At 35.8% G+C, this 12,093-nt stretch overlaps 1 protein-coding gene and 1 non-coding gene across 3 annotated transcripts; both read right to left on the bottom strand.

The window, feature by feature from the left end:
• Window positions 1-4,477: 4,477 nt before the first annotated feature.
• LOC113318411 (probable serine/threonine-protein phosphatase 2A regulatory subunit B'' subunit TON2) lies at window positions 4,478-9,814 on the bottom strand. 2 transcript variants are annotated; one of them, XM_026566573.1, is made up of 12 exons: window positions 9,484-9,814; window positions 8,992-9,114; window positions 8,757-8,819; window positions 8,518-8,616; window positions 8,184-8,342; window positions 7,725-7,796; window positions 7,463-7,595; window positions 6,687-6,751; window positions 5,976-6,051; window positions 5,780-5,881; window positions 5,467-5,659; window positions 4,478-4,985 (listed from the first exon to the last, which is right to left on the bottom strand). In XM_026566573.1, the coding sequence occupies exons 2-12, from the start codon at window positions 9,058-9,060 to the stop codon at window positions 4,748-4,750; spliced, it is 1,269 nt and encodes a 422-aa protein (XP_026422358.1). In that variant the 5' UTR covers window positions 9,061-9,114; window positions 9,484-9,814; the 3' UTR covers window positions 4,478-4,747. The 2 variants fall into 2 exon arrangements, with proteins under 2 accessions (XP_026422358.1, XP_026422357.1); XM_026566572.1 differs by having other exon boundaries at window positions 9,023-9,114.
• LOC113319871 lies at window positions 5,260-5,375 on the bottom strand. The gene has a single exon (XR_003345847.1). It is a non-coding gene; the product is annotated as a small nucleolar RNA snoR104 (small nucleolar RNA).
• Window positions 9,815-12,093: the final 2,279 nt, after the last annotated feature.

Below are 12,093 nucleotides of genomic sequence, written 5' to 3'. Positions count from 1 at the left end.
AAATTAGGTCTTCAACTTACATTAGAAGACTATACACATAGTTTCGGTTACTGAACCGTGTATAATGACTGTTCGGTTTGGAAAGTTAGCCAAATAATTAAAATTTATATGATGTTCATTTAAACACCTAAGAAATTAATCATGATTCACACACATAAGTGTTTAAGTGATTGATGAAGTCTTAGAAGTGTTTAAGAGAGTTCTAGCAATGCTAAATATATTAAAATAATAAGTCTTTAAGCATCTGCTAAAAATTATCTGAACAATTAGTACAACGGTTTTCCAACCGTAGGGCTTATTCACGAGTCAGGGTGCTATGGTTCGTGAACCGAGTTCACCAACCCTACTAGACTACCGAACTCAGTTGACCACGGTTCGTGAACCGGGTTCGCCAAATGCTAACCTATATATCCAACTTCTAAAATGCAGTTCACCACGGTTCGCCAACCAGGTTCGCGAATTGTTCCCAACTGAACTTGTGGTTTGCGAACTGGTTCACCAACCTTCCTATATTTTTATATCCAAGATATCTATGGTTTGCGAACTGGTTCGCCGACCTACCATGACTAGAAATTTCAGTAAGTTCATAGTTCTCTCTTATGATCTTTGAAACGTTCCCAAGTGATATAATCAGTTGCATGGGCACTTTCAATTGATCCACAAATTAATTCATAGAACTAATATTGTTAAGGACCTTTGAACATCTAATCGCTAAATCATATTTCGAGATTTTTTACATAACAAGCTTGAATCGAAACATCTTCTTTGTAAATCTACTATAAGTCATAGGACATAGTCTCAATAGATAGAATGATGGTACAGTTAGTGATATAGAATGGTTTAGTTTTCACATAGATATAAAATTTCTCCAAATGTCTTTGTCGATCTTCAATCTTCAAGGGTGATCTCTGATACTCGACTACAATTTTAACCTATCTGAAACTTGATTTAGTAGACTAGAAATTAAGATATAGTTTTGATCACCTAACATTGACGACAAGCTTGAGAAAAAAAGGTCAACAACAGAAGATATAGACTAGAAATCAAGATACAAAGGTCAACAACAGAAGAAAAAATAGAGGTTTTATTGCAATTGACCTCCAAACCAAGGAACCTGTTAAAATCCTTTATAACCTTAAAGAGCACAGAAGCATGACCACATTACCCTTAAGAAACACTAAAACATCATCTGCAAAATACAGATGAGTAAGCTTAGTGATCTTACACTTTGGGTGAAATCCATATCTTCCAGCCTCTACTTGTTGCTTTAAAAGACTACCAAGCACCTCAATTACCATTACAAATACAGTAAAACTCCATATATTAATAGCCTTGGGACTTCACCAAATTATTAATATATGGATTTTATTAATATAGGGAGGTATACAAAAAAAAAAAAATCTTTTTTGCTAATTCAAAGTATGTAAATGATATTGGATTATGTGTATACATATTTGCAGTCTCAATACACAAATACATATATCTATCTATGAACTTATAAGACCTTTAAGAATTTTTCGATACTTTTCTAGCCAATTCAATGTATGTAAAAGATATTTTGAAATGAATTGAAGAGCATGTTTTGGGAACATCAAAGATATTCGTTCTTAATGGAATTGTAAATGAAGTTGTTTTAACCGAAGAATAAATCATCGATAGAATTAGATAAGAAGTGGAGGGAGATAATCCTAATGATGATAGTACGGAGATACTAAAAGCTTCACGCCAAAAAGCTTTAAACATGCTCAAAAAGTTGGAAATGTTTTGGCTTCAACAAGAAGCTGTCAATAGTAATGAGGTCTTACATATCCTCAAATTAAAAGATGCGATGACAACTCAACAAGTTACATCCTTGTCTAAAACAACTATAGATAAGTATTTTATTTTACCTTATATTTTGATGTAATAAGATCTATAAGTTTCCAATATAATGTCAATTATATTAATATATGGAGGTAAATTCCTTATAACGGGACTAAAAAAATCTATTAATATTAAACTGTGGAGGTTATTACTATTTATAACTGGCCCAGGTTAGGATGATTTTTTATTAATATATAGAGTTTATTATGATATGGAGTATCAATATATGGAGTTTTTTGTAAGTAAGAGGATATAGGGCATCCTTCCCTTAATCCTCTGTTGGCACCCAAAATAACCGTAGTGGGGGGCCATTTTATGAGAATTGAGAACTTAGTAGAAGAAATACAAGTTGCAATCCACTCAATAAAACTAGGAGGGAATCCCAACTTCTGCATAACAACAATAATAGCCACCCAACTAACTGAATCATAGGCCTTTTGAATATCACTCTTCAGAGCACATCTAGGAGTTTCGGATGTCTTGTGATAATTCCTAACAATCTCATGAGCTAAGATAATATTATCTTGAATGGATCTTCCTAAGATAAAGACAGACTAATTCGAACTCACAATAGTCTTTAACACAAACTTCATTCTTAAGGAAATGATGTTAGTAAGACACTTATAGATGACATTACAACATGAAATAGACCTAAAATCACTAACACAAAAAGCATTCTCACATTTATCCAGCAAAGTTATAAAAGTACTATTAACTTCTTTATATAGCATACCAGACTTGAAGAAATTGTTAATATGAACCACAAAATCATCCCCTACAATTGACCAAACACTCTTGAAGAAATAACTATTGAAACCATCTGGTCCAGGAGTTTTTGAAGAGTATAGAAGCCAAAGCTTCAGTTATTTCATCTCTAGTCATAGGTCTCGTTAAAGCAGCAGCATCAGCTTCAGACACCAATCTATCAAAATGCAGCTCACTGAGAATCTCATATGTCTCATCATGATCGTTTGTGTTATCAAATAAGGATTAAGGAAATCCAGACATTTTGCCCCAATCTCCTTATCCTCTTCTAAATTTTCATTAAGTCTAAAAAATATATTATTCATGGATCTTCTTTCTCTTACAGAATTGAAAAAGAACCTGGTGTTTGAATCCCCAACAGCCATGCATTTCACCTTTGACTTTTCCTTCACAATATATTCCTCATATTTAGCAAGTCTAGCATAAGTTTTAACTTCCTCTTCCTCCTTCCCAGCAAGGTCGCTCCTCATAGGATAAACCTGTAGCTGAAGTTGGACCTTATCCATAATTCCTTTAGCCTCCATAACCTGCTAAAAAAATCTCTTGAATCTAGTATTCTTTAAGTCAATAAGAATCTTCTTCAGTCTCTTCAACTAATTCACCAGCACCATCATAGGATTGCCACCCATAGGCTATTCCCAAGATTTTCCAACAATATACAAAAAAAAAAAACATGCTATGTCACAGAATCTATAAGGAGCGGGGCCATGATATCTACCTTCAAATACACTCACAATCTCAGGACTGTGATCAGAAATCCCAGGCAACAGAAATTCAGCACCAGAGTCATCGAACATCTCAAACCTCTGCAGATTAACAAGAATCTGATCAGTCTTTGAAGTTATCCTGTTCTAATTCTCTTGCTTATTACTCCAATTAAAGAAATTACCACTATATATTAAATCAAAAATATGAGCATTTTGAGCGCATTCCCAAAATTCTTTATAGTGTGAAGGAACAACCTCAGCTCCATGCCCCCATCCGCTCTATCACCACTTCTTAATAAAAAAGTTAAAATCACCCAACAAACCCATGGTCTATTATTAATATTATAACTAGCAAAAGTCTTTATTTTATTCCACAAATGTCTACTTTGAATAAAATCATTATTGTCATAAACAAAAGTAACAAGAAAAGCTTTATTCTGATAAGTCACAATATCTAAGAAAAGAGCTTGAGAAGAACAATGGATAACGTGAGCCTTCATGATTTCTGGATCTCATCCCATCCAAATCCTACCTGAACCACCCATAGAATAGTTATCTACAAACTGCCAAGAAGAACAAATATTATTTCTAATTCAACACTTATTAGGTATTACTATCACATGAGTTTCCACAATACCCATCATCACCAACCTATTATAGCTAATGAGTCTACCAACCTCCTGTTTAAAGGGTCATTTAAATCCCTTAATCATGTTAAACATTTTAGGGGTTCGGCTTCTTAACCTTAGCAGCCTTCTTATCAACACCTTTTACACTCAAAGCAGTGGTAGCCGTACCACCATTCTCAGGCAGAAAATGAGCTGTAGCTCCCACAAACTCGCTACCTTCTGTCCATCCAATATTTCTACCTGATGCAATACAAAACCAACAGTCTCACTGTTCTTTGAGTTGCTCACACGATCACTCTTACTCCCTCCATCAGGGAAACCAACTTCCGTACTCTGAACCTCAGTGTCTTTTCAGCCACCATCAACTGCTTCAACATCAATTGTCAGCTTTCTTAATATACTCTATTACCAGACAAAAGGAAAAGAAAATATAATCTATTACCAGAAGAAAAAAAATTAAAAAGAAAAAAAATTAAAAAGAAAAAAAAAACGTCTCTTGTTCATGTTCATCCATATACTAAAAGATAATGTCTATTATTCTTCAAAAAAACATTATCTGGCATACATAATTGAAACCAATGCATTTACCCGAGACACGAACATCACAAGGAGTTGTGATCACATCACATATTGATCGTATAATTACCGGTTACATATTAGTTCATCCGTACAAACTTACAGTTAGGCTAAAAATACTAGAATTAGGATGCAAGTTTCCTATTAAGTTTAAACATTCATAGAAATACAAATGCTTAAATACATCATTTCTTTCTTTTGTTGCGATCATTCTTCTTCAGGTTCCTCCTCTTCTTGGAGTAGATTTTCTCTGTTGTCATGGGCCCAAAAGCCGCGCACATCTATAAGCATACTGGCAACAGTTCCACCTTGCTTACAATTAAGGAGATCAGCTAATGTTATCCTCAACGGATCAGCTGGTTTTACCATGTCCCAAATTTCATCCCTTACGTCCTCAATGCATAATTCATAATTACCTCCCTCTATCCATTTCTGATGTACGTCTCTGTTATTAAACAACAGAAGATTACAACACCCCACTAGTTAATCAGAAATAACACTAATCAACAGCAAAGTGTTTGGTAGCCTACGACTCGAACAGCTTGTTTCTAGACAAACGATCGTAAATGACCAATTTTCATATTGGGAGACTCTATCAGGTAGCATCAATTTATGATGAACCTCTACTTATCTTCCACTTGAACGAAATTTGTGCATACATAGTATTCGCTTATGAAAAGGGATGGAGAGAAAAAATTCTTCGATTCTGAAAATCCATTTGAAATGTTCGGTAATTTGAGACTCGCAGAACTTGCTTCCAGATCAGCAAGCAGGAAATTACAGATTCTTTTTGTAGGAAGATGGTATCGAGTAACATCGTTTTCTGATGCACCCCTTCTTTTCTTCCATATTCGACTTTAATTAACAAGGAAAAATAGAACTCTTTAATAATGAAAACTTAATCGCATGCCTGAATGAAAATTTACCTGAAAAGTGTGTGAATATCAGCTGTGGTGAGAAATCCTCTTCCGTGAAGATCAAGACACTTAAACAAGTATGTTAATCCTTCAGGAGAATCTTTGTTTTCCAGGGCCAAAACAAAGTCAAGAAAGCTGTCAAAATCCATCTCTCGCAAATTTTTACCTCCACCTTTTCCACGTCTCACGTGCTCATCAAATGCTTAAAAATAAGAGAACATAGAATACGTAAAGAGAAAACCAAGGGAATATTGAGCTAACTAGATCAATCAAGCTACAGTTCCACGATTCTACATTATTAGTAACAAGTCTTAGTTTATACCCCGCTCGATGAAAATTTCTGTCAGCGTCCCATCTGCATATTCCCGGAGCTCATACTTGCTTAAGTTTCCATTTGAATCTTTATCTAAGGCAAGGAACATATCTGCAACGTAGAGATCAAGAATAAACTTTAATATGGATATAAAGAGAAAGAAGTCGATAACAACAGAAAATTATATAAGAACCCCAATACACACCACATATCCGCTGAGCGGATGTCAAAGAGAACCAATTCTCAGCTTGTTCGGTATCAGTTACTTCTTCCTCAGGATCCTAATTTTAAAAGAATACGGGGTTAAAAACAGAGGGACAGATCCAAAATTGTGAAGCAATTACTCAGGCAATGAAATGCAATAAAAAATGTCGTTCTCAAACAAAATATTTCCTACGCTTGAAGATTTGAATCTGAAATTACTCAATGGTGGCAGCTCGGAATAATGGTGGGAAAGAAGAATAACTACTGCAACCACCTATGACCTGCCTATTTACGCTTCTGGGAGCAATGTGCCAAGTCAAGGTTTATAAATATAGAGCAACCATCCGTTGTTGTTTGTTCACTCAACAACTTAATTAATCAATACCAAAAGAAGGAATTCATACCCTGTAAGCATTCAACCTCATTCAGATCAATCCCTAAAAGAAAACCGAAGGTATAGAACAAAAAACAGAGGGTGAACATCATGCACAAAACTGATAGAATATTTTCAATCACTCCCCAAGAATTCAACTCTAAGAAAAAAAGACTTATATAGATGAAAAGCATTATATGATTTGTAGATGATGCATGTAACAACCTCCACACCTAAGACAAAACTGTATCCTAAACAGTACAAATTGTGTCCCAAGCTACCTGCAGGTAACAACATGCAAGAACACAATAAAAGACCAAATTTTCAGTAAGAAACTACCTGGTGCAGTTCCATGAGTTCCTGGAGGCAGTTACTAAGCAGCACCTTCTTTATGCAAGCTTTACCTGCCAATAACAAAAACAAATTATAAATTCAATAGTCAAATGTCTGATGGATCTAAAAAGATAATTGTAAAGAGATTAAACAGGAATGATATAACAAGGGACAAATTAATAGTGATAAATTCACACTGAACTGGAGATGAGAAATCTCCAGTCAAACAGACTGTAGTTTTAAATTTTGTTATTATTTAATGAATCACGCTTTTAAAGCTACCAACAGCTCCGGTGAACCAGATTTAATGAAAATATGATTCATTCTCATAAGTGTTGTCAAGTTGTCATCAGTCCTTATGGTAATTGTGACATTAGAAGAACACCCCCATTCTTCTTTGTCATCTGTTGAGGTGACCCAACTCTAAGATTAGAAACCATTGCCAGTGCATTTGCATCATATTTTATGTAAGTTTTCAAATTCATCAATGCCATCTAAATGCATGTATATAAATAGAATTTCTCGATTGCCTGGGAATTTGGTCCATCAATAAGTAAACTAGCGTGTTCATAGAGTGACGGGCAACATCACTTTAAGATTTCCGTCCATTTTTACAGCACTAAGGCACTAATGAAAGATTTCTTACGGAAATACAAAAATGAACGAAGATATATGTAACAAAATGTTTTTATCCAAGTGATCCCACACTATGAAAATATTAGGATACGAAATACAGAATAAAAGTAGCCATTGCATATTGTTACTGAGACACGAGAACCAACCTCTTCTATGTGGATCACAGAAGAAAAAGAATTTCTGTGCAGCTATACGGCAATACATATTAACAAAAGAATCTGGCATCTCACATAGTTGTGCAAGATTAGGAATAAGGCCTCTAATGTATGACTCCATTTCCTGGAGACACAAAGAGGTATTAAGCATAGTATACAAAGAGCACCTAATCAGAAAGAAGTAATTGTAGCTTTTGAAAGTACCACAGGTTCAGAAGAAGGAAACAGAAAGGCAAAGGAAAGCAAAGCACACCGTAGATTGTAGAAAACCATCAGAATCCTCGTCCAACTCACTCATGTCGATTCTAGCTTGAGTAAGTGAAACCTGAATGAGAAGGAGTTGTGTTAGTAATTACTACTTAGTGGTGACGCATGAAATTCTACTGAACAAATACGTGAACCTACAAGGATATTCGAAAAAGTATCCAAATAAACTGGAAGAAGGTTTTTCTTTTCGTTATTCAGTTAATCACAATATACAGTTTCTTCAGTTGGTTTTTATCTCATAGAATTCAATTATTATAAATACGATGAAGTGGATGGTGAAGAATTTTTGTATCAAAGGTTTAAGCTGTCACCATAAAATACACCATGAACATGGCTTATACTTTTCCCTCTAATATACAAGTTATTGTTTTTGACATTTTGTTCCTGCAAGAAAGATGGTTAGTGAAAACTACGAGCAATTCCAGAAAATAAATAGCAAACTCACCGTGCGCATGACATATAGGTAAAAGGGTAAGATGGCAATTCTTCCAGACTCATCTTTCTCGAATTTCATAAAATTTGATGGGCTGAAAAAACGTCGACATTTCGGTCCTATTTGCTCAGAACAGACTGATGCAATGTGGCAGAAATCTTCATAATTCATCTGACAAACAAGTAGGCAATTACACCATGTAAGTTGTATAACCAAAATTTTATAGTATTAGCTATGAGAGCAGAGTTCTAACTTAGCTTTGACTATTACAAAAACTACAGCATGAAAAATGTTATGCACATGAAGAAACAAATAAGAGAAGAAGACTTAACAGAGGTGACTATACCTTTTCAGCACCAGTAGCATCATCTATCACACAATTTTCTCTCAAGCATACCCACATAGCATCTAGATCATCAGCATTTAGTAGGAGATCTGATTGCTTCTGCATAATTGAAGTCATAAACCTGAATCAGTTCCTCAAACCATATCAAACTACATTAAACGATAAAAGCAAGTCAGCTAAGAGTTGGGCTGTAAACACCAATCAGAACCAGCAAGGCAGGCAGACAAGATAAATAATACCTTTAAGAAACGGTACTTTGCCAACCTTTGAACCCTACTACTGATAGACCCTTCTTCAGGTTTCTGTGCCAAAGAAAACCAGTAAAAAGAATATAAAAAAACCAATACATATTAAACTGTGTTATCACAGATGGAGGGGTTTTAAACATGGGATCATGCATTATACACAGAATTCAAAGCCTGTAATTTTCTAGGTTAAAATCTTCTATTATGTAAAAAAGATAAAAGAGCCAACCACCAAAACAAACACAACTTTGAGCCCATGCCTTTCTGTAAAAACTCGGAATTGTGCCAGCTTCAGCATTCTTCTGTTGCTTATCTTTAAATATCTCGAGCAAAATTCTCTTAGTTTCAAGCTCTGCAGAGTGAAAATCATTAATCCAGAGTCCAACTACAACATGATAAAAACATACACTTCACTCCAATACATAAACTTCAAAAATTAGCAAGGTCTTACTGGTAAACAAAACTACTTCTGTAATTATCCTACAGTTCGTTCACAACAATTTCCTTAATGCCTATCATCAGCTCAGGGCACACCAAACCCTAACTTCTACTTTCAGGACTCCATTTAAACCTAAACTCACAATTAACACTCAAAATCCCACATTCTTAAAATCCTCAGCACAACCAGCAGAAATCAATTAAAACCTAGCAATTCAGAACCCACATTTTCTTTACAAAAGTTTACAAAGATCAAAAATTGGGCGAGGGAAAAGATACTAACCCATTAAAGCTTCAGAACCAAGTCCAGCACCAGATCCAATGAATCTACGTAGGTTTCGTACCCATGGCATAGAAGATGCAGGTGGTATCCTTCTATGAGTTACTTCATGACCCTCTCCGTCGCTTGAACCACTATACATTATCACCCTCTACAGATGATGAGGAGGATTTGCTTACAGGGTTCAGAGAAAAGAACTGGTTATGAACAAATGCACAATTCTAGACCCTAATTTTCTTGTGATTTTGTTTTCATGGCTCAGGAGTAAATTTGGTGGGAGAAGCAGAGAGCAGAAGAAGAGGGTAATATACTTCAGATCCGGTTTCGTAACTAGCAGGGGTAGCAGTAGTTGTAGAAATTGTTTATTGCTGAGTCGCAGCTAGTCGAATGACTCAAGTGAGTTCCGATTCCATTGTTTTTTTCTTTTTTCTTTTCTTGAAGCACTAAGAGCGAACAAACTTGGAGTTTGTTCATTTTGCTCCCGCTATGGAATGAACAAACATGAAAAATGGATATTCAAATCAATATATTTGTTGATTTGAACATTGAGTCGTACAATCCAGCGCGCTTGAGGGAAGGTCGGGCGATGGTGGAAAAAACGCTGGAGTTGGAAGGAAGATCGCCAGTGATAGAAGAAAAAACGCCCCCTGCTTTTCTCTCTCCAAAACCTGGTTATTATATTTAGGGTTTATTTTTTATTATTTGTTTTATTAGTTAAATATTCCGTGGGACCCAACTCTTATTAGTTTATATAAATAAAATCATTAGTGGGACCCGACTCTTATTAGTTTACATTAATAAAATCACTAGTGGGACCCTAAAATATCATATTTTTCATTTTGCCTTGTTTCCCATAGTGGAGAATACAGTTTGTTCATCCACGTGGCTCAACAAAACAATAAGTTTGTTGATTGCCATAGGAACTGCTCTAAGAGCAACTCTGGGATGGGCAAACAAACCGATTTGCGCATTTTATACTTAGTGGGACGGACAAACAAATATAATGGATCGACAAACCCTCAATCTTTCTCAATCTGGGATGATCGGCACAAGTTGAGACGAGCCCTGGTTCAACTTGAGCACGTCGTCTCAATTTAAGACGACACAAATATTATGAAACAAAAGAAAAAACTCGAAAGGCATTTAAGTTAGTTTTATATATATTTTAAATTTTTATAAGATTTTTTTAATAAATGAATCCCACTTAATATTATAAAATTATTTTTTTATAAAAAAACAGGTCCCGGTAGTTAAAAGAAATATTTGTTTGCAAAATTAAATGTGTCCGCTAGTTAAATGTGCTTATTAAATACTGTGAGAAATCACGTTTGTCTGTTCACGTGGACAAACAAATGATTAAAATTTGACAGTCCCATTGGACTTGCTCAAACTAGTGAGTGATAACCTTAATATTCAAAGTATCATTTATTACAATTCGATTAAGAAAAGAATGGAGTGAATAGTCCCCGAAGGTTGCTAAGAAAGTTCATGTTCGACTTTCATCCACTGCGTAGTTGTCAGGCCATCCACAGACTTATTTCCTTCCTCGTGGGTCGTAGTTGTGGTGGATAATGTATTGAGGTGTTTGGCGTATATTGTGTTTAATTTCACCAGTAATTCTGCTATATACCATGGCTGTAACATCCCGTGTTTTTATCATGGCACATGTTAAAAGATGGTCCATGGCCTAGGATGAAGCTTCATCCAAAGCTTCTGTTGCGTAGTAAAGGAAACTTTGGCTACGCCAATACGATGAGAAAAATGGCATGTTGTGTGGGTATAATGGCCAAAGGCCAATATCGCATCAAATGATGCATCAGGCCAGTTGGGTAGATGGCCTTGAGTAAAGTTAGTGCTACATAGCACATTACCATGTCATTGACCTAGGGCCAATATCACATCACTATGTTGCATCAGGCTAGAGCAGACTGGCCTTGCCAATGTGCATCCATCACGACTGGACATTGGAGTGACATATGGGCCAAAGCCGGGAATACAACCATCACGACCCTTCACTGGACCTGTCTCAGGAATGTTCCGTCATCATGGCCGGACATTGGAACTAGCTTGTGAGCCAGAACTGAATGTACAACCATCTTGGTCGGTTATTCAGAAATATATGGCAACGACCATGAATAGTAAAAGTGGGACTTGATGAATGATTTTTCTTCCCCTAATATAAGTTGTAAAAATGTCTTTAAAACATATATAGGGAGGGGTAGTTGGTTGAAGATGTATATGCAGGCCATGCATCAAGTAAGCTTCATAGCTTAGCCGAAAGAGTATAAATGATGCTTAGGCCTCATTTATAGCTGTGTAGTCTTGCCAATGAAGCATATTAAGCATGGGTATGATTATGCCAAGTCGCGGACCAAATATGCATCACTTGGATGCATTTTGATGGAACGGCCTACACGGACTAGGCCATTACCATTATGCTTGACCACAACCTTGCAAACAAGTTGGCTTAATCTTCTCTCCCTTCGAGGATGAACTATGGTCTGTGCTTGATCCCTTTAGAGTAGGGAAGGGTACGTAGGCAGTCGCAATGGGTTGCAGCATTGCCGGTCTAGCACTTTGTCGCTCATATCATTTAATTGTGAGATGATTGCG

The sequence above is a fragment of the Papaver somniferum genome, chromosome 10, assembly GCF_003573695.1.
Source record: "Papaver somniferum cultivar HN1 chromosome 10, ASM357369v1, whole genome shotgun sequence".
In the NCBI taxonomy this organism is placed as follows: Eukaryota; Viridiplantae; Streptophyta; class Magnoliopsida; order Ranunculales; family Papaveraceae; genus Papaver; species Papaver somniferum.
The sequence above is the reverse complement of the archived record's forward strand: the minus strand, read 5'-3'. Positions and strand labels throughout refer to the sequence as shown.